The sequence below is a fragment of the Gekko japonicus genome, unplaced genomic scaffold (assembly GCF_001447785.1).
Source record: "Gekko japonicus isolate JY-2015 unplaced genomic scaffold, Gekko_japonicus_V1.1 scaffold1389, whole genome shotgun sequence".
In the NCBI taxonomy this organism is placed as follows: Eukaryota; Metazoa; Chordata; class Lepidosauria; order Squamata; family Gekkonidae; genus Gekko; species Gekko japonicus.
The window spans coordinates 672165-686421 of record NW_015176492.1 but is presented as its reverse complement, the minus strand read 5'-3'; the positions used below and the strand labels follow the sequence as shown (position 1 = coordinate 686421).

Here is a 14257-nt window from a genome sequence, read left to right as displayed (position 1 = left end):
CCTCCCTCCCTCCCTCCCTCCCTCCCATCTATTTGATTTCTTTGTTTCTCTCTCTTTCTTTCCACCTCTTTCCTCCTTTCTTTCCACCTTTCTCTCTCTCTCTCTCTCTCTCTCTCTCTCTCTCTCTCTCTCTCTGACAAATAAATATCATTAGCAAACAAATAAATATCGTTGGACAAATAAATATCATTATCAATATCTGTTTTTACCCCTCTTGCTTTTATTTTTGGCAGGCTCAATTAATGTTAATAAAAAGCAAATCTGCATATTTTTAAATAAAAATGTGTTCTCAAACATCTGACACTCATTCTATGTGGCTCTGACGCTGAGCAAGTTTGGCCGGCCCTGGTGCAAGATATACAAGGCATGTCACGACGGGAGCTGGCTAAGTGTCACAGTTAAACAACCTTATTCCCAGTCATAAACATGCTCCCCCACCCCTCCCGAAAGTCCCGCTTTACCCCAGCTCTGTTAGGTCTGGCTGCCTGAGCCTGCTATTGGGCAGCTTGGAAAGAACTGGAGAACCATCAAGTTGGGAGGGAACCCGCATGGCTGGTGTAGCCCCAGATGGCAGAGGAGAATCTCAGAAACTGAGCTGTTCGTTGCCAGAAATTCGACCGGGTGAGCCGCTGTGCCGGTCGAAGAGTCAGGGCAGGAGGGGGCCTGTACTGCTTCAGCCCACTGGAAGGGGGGGGGCTGAAAATGGAGCTCGTAAGCCATCCAGGTCCATATCTCTACTTTGCCGGGGAAGCTCACGGGATGATCTTGAGCCAGTCATTCTCAACCTGATCAACCACAGAGGGTGGCTGTTATGACAGGAGGGGGAAACGGTGCATTTGTGGGACGGGCTGTGGCTCAGTGGCACAGCATCTGCTTGGCTTGCAGAAGGTCCCGGGTTCAATCCCCGGCTTTGCAAGTTAAAAGGACCAGGCAGGAGGAGATGTTAAAGACCTCAGCCCAAGACCCTGGAGAGCCATGAAGTGGGGCTGTAGCTCAGTGGAAGAGCCTCTGCTTGGCAGGCAGAAGGTCCCGGGTTCAATCCCCGGCTTCTCCAGTTAGAAGGACCAGGCAGGAGGAGATGTTAAAGACCTCAGCCCAAGACCCTAGAGAGCCATGAAGTGGGGCTGTAGCTCAGTGGTAGAGCATCTGCTTGGCAGGCAGAAGGTCCCGGGTTCAATCCCCGGCTTCTCCAGTTAGAAGGACCAGGCAGGAGGAGATGTTAAAGACCTCAGCCCAAGACCCTAGAGAGCCATGAAGTGGGGCTGTAGCTCAGTGGTAGAACATCTGCTTGGCAGGCAGAAGGTCCCGGGTTCAATCTCCGGCTTCTCCAGTTAAAAGGACCGGGCAGGAGGTGATGTTAAAGACCTCAGCCCAAGACCCTGGAGAGCCATGAAGTGGGGCTGTGGCTCAGTGGTAGAACATCTGCTTGGTAGGCAGAAGGTCCCGGGTTCAATCTCCGGCTTCTCCAGTTAAAAGGACCAGGGAGGAGGAGATGTTAAAGACCTCAGCCCAAGACCCTAGAGAGCCATGAAGTGGGGCTGTAGCTCAGTGGTAGAGCATCTGCTTGGCAGGCAGAAGGTCCCGGGTTCAATCTCCGGCTTCTCCAGTTAAACGGACCAGGCAGGAGGGGACGGGAAAGACCTCAGCCCAAGACCCTAAAGAGCCATGAAGTGGGGCTCTAGCTCAGTGGTAGAACATCTGCTTGGCAGGCAGAAGGTCCCGGGTTCAATCCCCGGCATCTCCATGGAAAAGGACCAGGCAGGAGGTGATGCGAAAGACCTCTGCCTGAGACCCTGGAGAATCACTACCAGTCTGAATAGACAAGACTGACAGTAATGGACCAAGGGTCTGGTTCAGTATAAGGCAGTTTCACACGCCAATGCATCACAAAGGAAGGCCAGTTTGAAACAATGACCAATCAAAGAGAAAAATCAATCAATTCCAACTGGCTTCTCTTTGTAACATCTCCCCCACAGGAGAGGAAGAGAGGCCCTAACTCACATGGAATTTTGCCACCTCTCATGGTTAGGGTATCAGCAGTATAGCTTTGGGGAACATGTGCGTTTCAAGGAGCGTGGTTACCAGAGACAGCCGAGTCAACGCTATGCTTGGAAGAAATGACCTTTCGGGAAGGAAACCCGAGCTGAGCTTCGGGCTCTGATGATGCCTTCTGCACCTCAGGTGGGATCATATTACTGCCTGACAATGCAGGCAATTTTTCAAATGTGACGTGGCGGATACAGCAATCCCACTCCGCTGTCAAAATCCGAAGCTGCCTGGCTCTAGTCGAGTGACTGGGAACCAACCGGGCCGGCACCTGACAGCCAATCTTGCAGCCAAAACTGGGGGAGATGTCGGGAAAGGGCGGAGCCCCGCAGTAGGTGTTTTTTTCATCTGCAAATTCCGCCTGCGATGCTCTGTGCAGCTGTGTTGCCACCAGGGTTCCCTCTAAGCTGAGCTAGTGTGAGCTAGCTCACAGTTTTTTAGCCTCCGGCTCACACATCCCTGTCTCGGCTCAGGAAGGAGGGCTCCAGAGGCAACTAATTTATGCAGTAGCCAAACTGCTCGCTCACAACTTTAATGCCCGTAGCTCACAGAGTAGAATTTTTACTCACAAGACTCCACCACTTAGAGCGAGCATTGGAAAGATTTCCTCCTGCTACCCCCCCTCTGCCCATTAATTAAGGCCATTTTGTGGATGCCATAAATTGCGCCCGACTTCAGCTCTACAGCTAACGCTATTATGATGATGATGATGATGACTTATATACCGCCCTCCCCAAGAGCGGGCTCAGGGCGGTGAACAACAAGGTTTCATAAATACAAACAATCTCATAAAGGTGAAGGCTTCCCTTGCTCGAAAGCCAGTCGAATCCAACTCTAGGGGGCGGTGCTCATGTCCACTTCCAAGCCGAAGAGCCAGCGCTGTCCGAAGACTTCTCTGTGATCACGTAACCGGCATGACTAAACACCTAGGCACACGGAACGCTGTTCCCTTCCCACCGAAGCGGTACCTATTTATCTACTTGCAATTTCTTGCTTTCGAACTGCCAGGTTGGCAGGAGCTGGGGCCAGAGACGGGAGCTCACTCCGTCACGCGGCACTCGGGTCTCAAACTGCCAAGCTACGACCTTCCGGTCTGTAGCTCAGTGTCTTAACCTCCGAGCCACCGCGGCCCCAAACAATCACATAAATACATATAAATACAAGGTTACATAAAACCATTAAATAATCTAAAATACAGTTAAGGTGGTTACCCAAAATTCACAAGGCACCATAATACAGTTTTAATCCCCAGTTTGCTTTAATTTAATGGGGTGGGTGGGTAGAGGCAATTGGTAGGCTGATGGTCATTGGAAACTATTACCAATAACCAGGGGTCATTTCCTGCGGGAGCGCACAGGAGCAGAGCTCCGGCAGTAAGGAGCCCAGGGGGCGGGCACATGCAACAAGCCCTGCCCCCTGCTCCCAGCAGCCCTCAGTCAGGCCACAAGGAGCAAAAAGCAGCCAGGTGTTGCAGAGCCCCCCCCCAGCCCGCCTTCAGGTACAAGCTCTCCCTCCTCTGTGAGGGCAGATCTGCACGTTCCAGCCCCCCCCCCCAATAGCTAGCAATCCAAAACAGTCCAGTGGCATCTTTAAGACCAGGTTTTATTCAGGTACAAGCTCTCCCTCCTCTGCGAGGACAGATCTACATCTCCCCCCCCCACAATCCGCCCACTCAGTGGCACCTTTAAGACCAAGTTTTATTCAGGTACAAGCTCTCCCTCCTCTGCAAGGGGGAAGAGGTCTTGCGCCCCCCCCCCCCCCCAATAGCTAGCGATCCAAAACAGTCCAGTGGAGCCTGAGCGGTGGGTGTTGCCTTCTGACACACTTCCGGTGATGTCAGGGTGTGTGGCATATGCAAATAAGTTATGCTAATGAGTTATGCTAATGAGCTCCTGCACCTCTTTTTCTACAAAATGACCCCTGCCAATAACCACTGATGTTAAAAAACCCTGGTGTTAAAAGCCATTGCTGTCCTCAACCATACACTGGGCGGAATATCTCTGCCTTACAGGCCCCGCGAAACCTTAGCAGGTCCCACAGGGCCCCGATGTTGGCCGTCAGAGAGTTCTACCAAGCAGGAGCCAGGGCTGAAAAGGCCCTGGCGCTGGTTGAGGACCATCGGACGCTCTTTCGGCCGGGGACTTCCAGCAGAAGCAGAATTCCAAATGTCTTCACTCAGCCTGGCCAACTAGAAAAGGCAAAGGTAAAGGTTCCCTTACTGGAGAGCCAGTCGAATCCGACTCTAGGGTTGCGGTGCTCACCGTTTCCAAGCCGAAGAGCCAGCGCTGTCCAAAGACGTTTCCATGGTCATGTGGCCGGCATGACTAAACACCCAGGCGCACGGAACGCTGTTCCCTTCCCACCGAAGTGGTACCTATTTATCTACTTGCAATTTCTTGTTTTCGAACGGCTAGGTTGGCAGGAGCTGGAACTAGAGACGGGAGCTCACTCCGTCATGCGGCACCCGGGTCTCGAACTGCTGAACTACCGACCTTCCACAGCCTGCAGTTCAGCGTCTTAACCTCTTGAGCCACTGCAGCTCTTGGCCAACTATAGCGTGGGATAAAAGATGCACGGGCAAGACCGTCTCACCCGGCCTGGGCTTACCGATTCCTTTTTGGGCTCCCTGTCGAGGTCCAGTCTGAGCAGGGAGTGGTTGACCTTCAGGGCCAGGGACAAGGCCATCAGCCCCCCGGTCTTGATCTCGTTTTCCCGCAGGTCCAGGCGGAGCAAGCGGGGGCTCTCGGCGATGAACTCGGCCACGGCCACCGCACCTGGAAGGCCACAAGAGGTGCCCGATGTGAACGCGGGGGTGTGTGTGTGCCACCGGGAAGGCTTCTCTGCCTCGAGAGGCGGAGAACCCTCCGGCCTGGCGGGAGGAGCGCGGGGCCCGGCTCACCTTCGCACGTCAGCTTGGTCGACGCCAAGCCCAGCCGGAGCACCGAGCGGTTGCCAATCAGCCCGTTCTTCAGGTTGCGGACGCCTTCGTTGCCGATGGGGTTGTGGCCCAGGTTCAGCGTCTCCAGGCTCTGCATGTGAGGCTGGTGGGGCAAGTGGGAAGAGACAGACCGTCACTGCCAATGCTCCCTCTAAGCTGAGTTAGTGTGAGCCGGCTCACAGTTTTTTAGCCTCCGGCTCACACGTCTTTGTCTTCTCTCGGGAAAGTTGGCTCAGGAGCAAACTGATCTAGGCGGCAGCCAGACTGCTCGCTCGCAACTTTAATGCCGGCCGCTCGCGAGGCAGAATTTACTGCACGCTTAAGGGTTCGTTCAGCCAGTGGCCGGCTGGCACACGTGCCACCTGGCTCCTCGGAACTGCCCGACTGCAGGGCTCCTGGCTATCTAAAGCAGCCATGAAGTCAGCGGCTCCCAGGAGAACTGGCACAGGGGGGTCCACCCTTCCCTCCCTGGGGATCCAAATCTACAGGGAGGGGGTAGACGACATGGCGATTTAAACCCCCTGGCAGCCAAAGGCGAGTGCAACCTCTACAAAAATTCAGAACGGGGCAGCTACTCCGCTACCCGGCTAGGCGGCATAGCTAACAGCTGTTCAGAGACAAAAAATCCATTGAAAAGAAGAAGATGATGATGATGTTGGGATGGACTACTATCACACGGTGTGGCATTGCACAATTTAATGACACACAGTGAGGAGGGGGAGGAGATTGGATTTATACCCCGCGCTTCACCACCCGAAGGAGTCTCAGAGCCGCTGACAACCTCCTTCCCCTTCCCCTCCCCACCACAGACACCGTGTGAGGTAGGTGGGGCTGAGAGATCTCTTGACAGAGACTGCACCCGAGAGAACCCCTCTGAGAGAACTTGTGACTGACCCAAGGTCACCCAACTAGCTGCATGTGGAGGAGTGGGGGATCCAACCCGGCTCTCCCGGATTAGAGTCCGCACTCCTAAGCGCTGCACCAAACTGGCTGTCCTCCCTCTGCTGTCTGTCCAGAACCTAATGCCAACTTTCAGTGAGAGAGACAGAGACAGAATCCTAACCGGGGCCGACCCTGCTTAGCTTCCGAGATCTGACAAAATCAGGCTAGCCTGGGCCATCCAGGTCACTTGCCATCTCTCTACAGCTGTCCTTTTTGTAGCCTGGGGAGGGGGGACCCTTGAATGCTTTAGTCTTTCCAGGCAGGTCACAAAGTAATGCCGTGCACAAAATATTTAAAGGTAAAGGCAAAGGTCCCCTTGCTCGAAAGCCAGTCGAATCCGACTCTAGGGTTGCGGTGCTCATCTCCGTTTCCTAGCCGAAGAGCCAGCGCTGTCCGAAGACTTCTCCATGGTCACGTGGCCGGCGTGACTAAACACCAAGGCGCACGGAACGCTGTTCCCTTCCCACCGAAGCGGTGCCTATTTATCTACTTGCAATTTCTTGCTTTCGAACTGCTAGGTCTATTATTATTATTAGATATTATTATTAGAGTCTACTATCATATAGCAGATGAAATCCCAGTAATATAAATTTACAGACGATCACTTGAAAGTATAGGGTTCTCCTTCTTGGGAGGTTTTCAAACAGAGGCTCAATGGCCACCTGACAGCACGGCTGATTCTGTGAACTTCGGCAGATCACGAGAAGGGAGGGCAGGAAGGGTCGCCTCCGTGCTTAGTTCTCGCGGCCCTTTCTTACACGCCCAGGGAAATGCTGGTCGCCACTTTGGGGGTCAGGAAGCAATTTTTCTCCAGGCCAGTTTGGCCGGAGATCCTGGATCCTGTGAGTGTGGAGGGGGAAGGTATTTGTGAATGTCCTGCCTTGTGCGGGGGGTTGGACTAGATGACCCTGGAGGTCCCTTCTGGCTCTATGATTCTATTCTATGAATTATTCAAAGAACCAATGCTATTTGCCAAATGAGAGAACAGATGGCATTTGTTGCTGCTTATCAAAACAATTGCGCTTGAGCACCGGTTCCGTTGGTAATTGATAATTCGCAATCTGGAAGAAGGAAATTATGGACGCATGTCGTCACCGATAGCATCTCCATTATCTATTGAAATGTTGTAACTGGACTACACGGTCCACGGTTAAATATTGGGAGCCACTCCAAAAAAACCCTTTTTGGCTGCTTTTACAAGCTTTGCAATAGGTGTTAACCGTCCATTGTTCCTTCCTTGTGAAACTTTATATCTTTGAGTAACTGGAAACCTATACCTTTCTGTGAAATAGATTTTTATTAAGTTTTTAAAATGCACAGAAATGGGGAAGGGGAAAGAACAAAAGTAATAATTTTCTGCATATAACTTTCCTCTACTTATCATTTCATGTTATACAAAGATAGACTGTGAGGTTTTAAAAGTTCATAAAAGCTTCTTAATATTATGATATTAGGAAGATCATATCTTTATATTTCTCTCTTATCCCATTATAAAATGGAGTCCATAGTCCAGCAAAGTCTTCTTCCATTTGCCCTTTTAGCATCGAGATCAATTTGTCCATTTCCGCACTTTCCATAATCTTCACTATTAGATCATGTTCAGAAGATATTGATGGAAATTTCCAATAAGATGCAAATAAAATTCTAGCTGCGGTTACTACATGGATTATAAAATATCTTTGATTCTTGTCCAAGTTCTCTGGTATACAATTCAATAAAAACAATTCTGCAAAACTGTCTGTATAAAAGTATGTAAGGTAAAGATAAAGGTAAAGGTAAGGTAAAGATAAAGGTAAAGGTTTCCCTTGCTCGAAAGCCAGTCGAATCTGACTCTAGGGGTGTGGTGCTCATCTCTGTTTCCAAGCCAAAGAGCCAGCGCTGTCCGAAGACTTCTCCGTGGTCATGTGTCCAGCATGAGTAGACGCCTAGGCGCATGGAATGCTGCTACCTTCCCACCAAAGTGGTACCTATTTATGTACTTGCAATTTCTTGCTTTCAAACTGCTAGGTTGGCAGGACCTGGGACCAGAGACGGTAGCTCTCTCCGTCATGCGGCACACTCGGGTCCTGAACTGCTGACCTACCGACCTTCCGGTCTGCAGTTCTGCATCTTAACCTCTGAGCCACCGCAGCCCTATAAAAGTATGTACCACAACCCAAAACTTATGCCCTATATCACATGTCCACCATGTACGGTAAAACATACCCACATGTTTTTTACACTTCCAGCAATTATTCGACATGTTTTTGTACATTTCAGCTAATCTGTCTGGTGTTGGAAGCCTAGACCTTTGAGTGATTGTAAATTTATATTATTAGAATTTCATATGCTATAGGATAGTAGATTCTAATAATTAGTATGCAGTAAGTGGTTAAGACACTGAACTGCAGAACGGAGGGCTGGTAGTTCGGCAGTTCGAGACCCGAGTGCCGCATGGCGGAGTGAGCTCTCATCTCCGGCCCCAGCTCCTGCCAACCTGGCAGTTCGAAAACAAGAAACTGCAAGTAGATAAATAGGTACCACTTCAGTGGGAAGGTAACAGCGTTCCGTGCGCCTCGGCGTCTAGTCATACCGGCCACATGATCACGGTAACGTCTTCGGACAGCGCTGGCTCTTCGGCTTGGAAACGGAGATGAGCGCCGCATCCCTAGAGTCGGATTCGACTGGCTTTCGAGCAAGGGGAACCTTTACCTTTACCTTTGTGCATGGTGTTACTTTGTTCCTTGTAATGTTTTCAGAACGTGGCTGGAAGAAGACAGGCAGGGGGCTGGGGGTGGTGGGGGAGTCAAAGCAGAGGGCTCCACCTGGGAGTTCTAGGCGGTGACGGGCTCTGACGACGCCCTCTCACCTGTGCCACACCTGACCCAACACTCCCGTCTTCTACAAAGGGCGGCACTGCAGAGCGATGAGGAAAAGTGGACGGATTTGCCAGCTGGGGACCCCAAGAAATCTGCTCACAAACAGCTCCGGAGGCATCTTTCTTGGGCTGGGACGGAGAACGTTTTCCAAGTGCCGCTGCAACTGGGGGGGGGGAGGCGGACGGCGGGGCAGAAAGGCCTGTGCCTCAGCACGGGGCAGCGTCAGTGCTCGGTAAGAGGGACCAGGTTTTCGGAAAGCATCTATGGAGAAAGGTGCTGAATTCTGCCTAAGAGACCCACCCCCGAGGGAGGGCCTGGCTGGGTGTGCCTTGGACTCCCCAGCTCAATTCGAGCGCCTTAGAGACCAATGAGATTTTCGGCATGCGAACGTTCGAGAGACGAATCTCCCTTCGTCAGATAACTGGCCTAAGAGAGCTCTGATTCTCGAAAGCTCGTTCCCTGAAAATTCGGTCGGTCTTGAAGGTGCTCCTGGGCCCAAATCGAGCTCTTCTGCTGCAGACTGACACGGCTAACCCTCTGCGACGATCCCAGACTCACCAGCGTCACGCCCATGTATGCCATGCCGGTGTGAGTCAGCTGGTTGTTCCACAGCACCAGCGTGACCAGGCCTTTCCGCTGCTCCTTCAGCCCTTCGCAGACGTAGGCCAGCCCTGCAACGCAAGCGGACAGACAGCATCAGGGAAATGAGAGGGGTGATGGGGGGGGGGTGAGAGGAGCGGAGGGAGCCACTGCCTGCCTTTTAAACAAGCCAAGCCCTCCCTCAGCGCACACAGGCTCAGACGATCCTTCTCCTACTTCCTGTGGATTTCCGCTCCGGCAGCCAGGAAACGGCTCACGCTTTGAAAGATTTCTGTTTTTAAATGCCAAACAAAGAACGGCGGGTCAGCATGGTTCGCACCTTGGAACAGAGGAAGAGCCCTGCTGGATCAGACCAGCAGTCCGTCTAGTCCAGCCACCTGTTTCATTTTCAGTTTTTTTCGGTTTTCTCGGGGAGATACTGCTTCCTGCCTTTTCCCCATCCCCATAGAAAACAATGGAGGATTGGGGGCACACTCTTTGGATGCCCCTAGAATTGGACCCCCTAGTCCAATCTTTTCCAAACTTGGGGGGTCTTTTGGGGAGAGGATCCACCAGCTACAGTAAAAATCTGGTGCCTCTACTTCAAACCCCCTCCCCCCGCCCTCCTGAATACTTATTTGAAGATTTTTGCCATTGACGACTACAATGGCCCCATAGGATATAATGCAGCCGAAAATAATACTGAAAATTTTGGGGTACCAATAGAATACCAGTATTGGTATTCAGATATATTCGGGAATCCCGAAAAAAATTCGGCTTTATTATACCCGAATCTGAAAAAAAACACATTTATTTATCCTGCACACCCCTAGCCTAGACTCAACCAGGGCTAGGGCGTTCTCGGCCCTGGCCCCAGTCTGGTGGAACATGCTTCCGGTTGAGATCAAGTCCCTGAGAGACCTGTTACAGTTTTTCAAAGGCCTGCAAAACGGAGCTGTTCCGCCAGGCCTTTGGTTGAGGCGGCAGGCATCTACCAGCTGGCCTCCCTGTCGCTGTTGCATGAGACCACTATGGCTCGGTTCAGGCCCACTCATTTCCCAGCTGTAGGAACTGAAACAGAATATACTCTGCATGTTTCCCAAAGGCTCATAGGAATGCTTTGGAAACACTCACCATGACTGGACTAGCAGAAAGGGGGATTGTTGGAGACGTATTGAAGATGCCACTCTTGAGTGCTCTTCTAAGCTTTCTTGCCCTGTGGAAGGGAACTCAAAAGGCATTTAAATGCCCGCTGAGCTTTCTTTTTCCAGCCCCACCCCCCATTCCACAGTGGGAAGGAGAGGGAAACCCGATGGCAAGCCACGGCGCTCTCACCCTGGCTGTTGGCCAGTGGCGGGCAGTGGAAGTCTCTCCTCAAAAAGAAGGTTTCTGGCATGGCTATTTGTGGGGCGGGGCTTTTAGTTAAGGGGGTGGGGCCCCGAAATGCCCCCACTGGAGTTCCGGACCTGAATTAGATGGAAGCTCCGAAACGCCCAAGTGATATACACACCTCTAGCCGCACAGCTAAGAAACCCCCAGAGCCCTTAACGTTGTCTTAGTAGGGGGCACCGATTCCCACCAATTCCCTCTTCACCCGGCAGCCCACTCGGCCATCGTGAACCATACACGGAGTTCCCCAGAGACGTGAACAAGAACTTATCTCAGTTCTATTGATGGCTGCAAAAGTAGTCATCGCTGGTAGTTGGAAATCGCCAAATAAATTGTTATTATCAACTTGGCATATAAAGCTATGGGAATATTACACGATGGATAAAATATCTGATGTTGTTGCTAGTGCTAATATGTCTAACAGGGAATCGAACCTTCATTTGAAATGGTTTCCTTTTCTAGAGTTTATATTTAACGTTGACTCCGCTAAGTTCAAGGTTCCTCAAAAATACTATGAAGTTATTTGTTTTATGTAAACTTAACTGAACAGAGTTTCTACACCTATTATTACCTTATCTAAGTCTACTGTTGATATTTGTTATCACTGTATTTTGTTCTTTTTACCGTTTAAAAATAAAAAAACTTTTTTTAAAAAAGAAAGAGAGAGAGAGACGTGGGGGAGACAAAAGGAGGATGTCTTGCCTCCCCCCAGCACAGACACACACTCACCTGAGTCCAGGATGTGGTTGTTCCTCAGGTCCAGGATCTGAATGGAACAGTTGAACTTCAGGAGGTTGCCGAGCTGAGCGGAGTCCTGAAGGCTGTTCAGCTTGTTGTCGGCCAGGTACAGCTCTCTCAGGTTCACGTTCATTTTCAGAGCGGTCGCTGAGGAAGACGATGGAGGGGAAGGAAAGAGGAGGGAGACATCAGCGAGAAGCACCGGCCTGCCCACCTGTCGTGGCGCCCCCCCCCCAGCATTCGGCTTCCCCGACGTGGCGCCTGCCCCAGAAACGCACGTGGGTTCTCCCTTCAGTATGAGCCTGTCACCGGGTACGCTGGAAGGGGGGGACCGAGGGGGGGGCACTGAGTACACTGGAGGGGGGGCAAAGGGGGACACCCCCTCCCCACTTTGACTCTGTCTGAAAAACTGCCCCGCCTGCCAATCCGGTAGCCAACTGCTGGCCTGTGTTCTTACAGCTAACGGCCTAGTTACGGACAGCCTTTGCCCTTGGGTTGCAAACGGGGAAGGGAAGTCCAACGGGATATCTTGGACTCGGGTGGCGGAAGAAAGCCCTGTCAAGTTGCGGCCGACTTATGGAGACCTCGTAGGGGTCTGCAAGGCAAAGAGGCATTCAGAGGTGGTTGGACACTGCCTGCCTCTGCGTAGTGACCCTGGACTTTGGTGGTCTCCCATCCAAGGACTAACCAGGGCCGACCCTGCTTAGCTTCTGAGATCTGATGAGATCGGGCCAGCCTGGGCCATCCCGGTCAGGGCAGAGAGGAACAGAGGTGGTTTTCCCTTGCCTGTCTCTGCGTAGAGAACCTGGACTTAATGGGTGGTCTCCCATCCAAGTACTGACCAGCAACGTTCCCTCTAAGCTGTGTAGTCTTGTGAGCAAAAATTCTACTTTGTGAGCTGCTGGCATTACAGTTGTGAGCGAGCGATCTGGCTGCTGCATCAATCAGTTTGCTCTGGAGCCATCCCTTCCTGAGCTGAGACAAAAAATGTGTGAGCCGGAGGCTAAAGAACTGTGAGCTAGCTCACGCTAACTCAGCTTAGAGGGAACACTGCTGACCAGGGCCGATCCAGCTTCCCAGATCTGACAAGATCGGGCTAGTGCAGAGACAGGCCATTGCCTGCCGCGGGCAGAACAGAGGCTCTCTGTGGCCGGAGGTAAGAAAAGCCACCTGCGGCTCAAAGGGCTGACGGAGGGTTAAAAAGCGGTGGCTGCGGCTGAAGATGTGAAAGACGCCAAGACCAGACTTGCCTGTAATTCCCACCACGCAGTAGCAGGGTTGCCTCCCTCCTAACGCAACTCCGTCCGCTGGCTCATGAAGCCTGTCTCCCCTCCCCCCGCCCGCCCCCCAAAGGGGGTATACACAGTCCAAGAATCAAAACCTTCCCTTCCCCTCTGCCCACAGAAGCCTGGAAAGAAAAGCAAGAACGCAAGGGCAGACGAAGCCGGGCGTCCGTCCTTGCGCCCACGGGACGGGACGTAACTGGAGGAGACTCCCTTTTCAAGCCTCATCCATTACTGGCGTAGGGTTGCGTTTTAAAGCTCCTCGGGCTGGCTCCAATTCCATTATTAAAGCCGTCGGCCAAGTCTGTGCTGTGTTCTTTACGTCTAACGCTGCTTGTTCTAGCTCATCCTACCGCCTCGATTTGAGAGACGGAGAGTGCCGGGATCGGCAGCCGGACCTGGCTTTTCGGTATCCAGGAAAACAAAAATGGGTACAAACGAGAACCCGCAGCCAGGGCTGAATGGGGTCTCTGTAGGATCATCGGGAGGGGCCAAAAATGCCATCTAGTCCAACCCCCCCTGCTCAAGGCAGGATCAGCCTAGAGCATCCCCGACAACGGTTCGTCCAGCTGCTCCTGGAAGGCAGCAAGTGAGGGGGAGCCCACCGCCACCCTAGGCAGCTGGAATATAGAACTACAGAGTGGGAAGGGGCCACACAGGCTGTCTAGTCCAACCCCCTGCTTCAGGCAGGATCAGCCTAGAGCATCCCTGACGAGTGTTTGTCCAGCCGCTGCTTGAAGACTGCCTGTGAGGGGGAGCTCACTGCCTCTCTAGGTGGCCAAAATAGAGAATCATAGAGTTGGAAGGGGCCATAGAGTCTATCTAGTGTAATCCCCGGCTCAATGCAGGATCAGCCTAGAGCATCCCTGATGAGTGTTCGTCCAGCTGCTCCTTGAAGGCGGCCAGTGAGGGGGAGCCCACCGCCTCCCTGATGCCACTGCTGAACAACTCTTAGACCTATTTCTCACAAGAGCTGCGCTGCGGTCGCGCTTCCCTTTGCCCCGCTTCTATTGGGAGGCCCAGCTTGCTGCCACCAGGGCCAGGGCCTACTCAGTGGCGGCTCCTACCTGGTGGAACGTGCTCCCGGAGGAGATCAGGACCCTGTGGGACCTTGTGCAGTTCCACAGGGCCTGCAAGACGGAGCTCTTCCACCAGGCTTTCGACTAGGAGCCGCCACTACCACCATCACCAACACACCCAGCTGATAACTGGGAACAGAGTGGCCCTATGGCGATCGCACTTCAGCGGTGCGGCGGACCGGTACCGTTGAACGGGGATGGAGACAACATCTATTGGACACCATCTTGCTTTAATTTAAGAGGAACAGCATTGAGCACTTTCTGTAATTAATTTTGATATTTATTCTGTTTTATCCTGTTTTATTTGGTCTTATGTATTGGCACATGGTGCCCCTGTTTGTTAGACGCCCTGAGCCCATTCGTGGGGAGGGCGGGGTAGAAATTTAAATAAAATAATAATAATAA

At 52.2% G+C, this 14257-nt stretch overlaps 1 protein-coding gene across 1 annotated transcript in view; it reads right to left on the bottom strand.

Annotated features, from left to right (window-relative positions):
• The window catches only part of PPP1R37 (protein phosphatase 1 regulatory subunit 37), a 93351-nt gene that overhangs the window by 8840 nt on the left and 70254 nt on the right, over window positions 1-14257 (bottom strand). Inside the window, exons 7-10 of the mRNA XM_015427271.1 lie at window positions 11482-11637; window positions 9343-9455; window positions 4946-5087; window positions 4654-4820 (exon numbers count right to left, since the gene is read on the bottom strand). Coding sequence (XP_015282757.1) covers window positions 4654-4820; window positions 4946-5087; window positions 9343-9455; window positions 11482-11637 — 578 coding nt within the window. The remainder of the gene's footprint in view (window positions 1-4653; window positions 4821-4945; window positions 5088-9342; window positions 9456-11481; window positions 11638-14257) is intronic.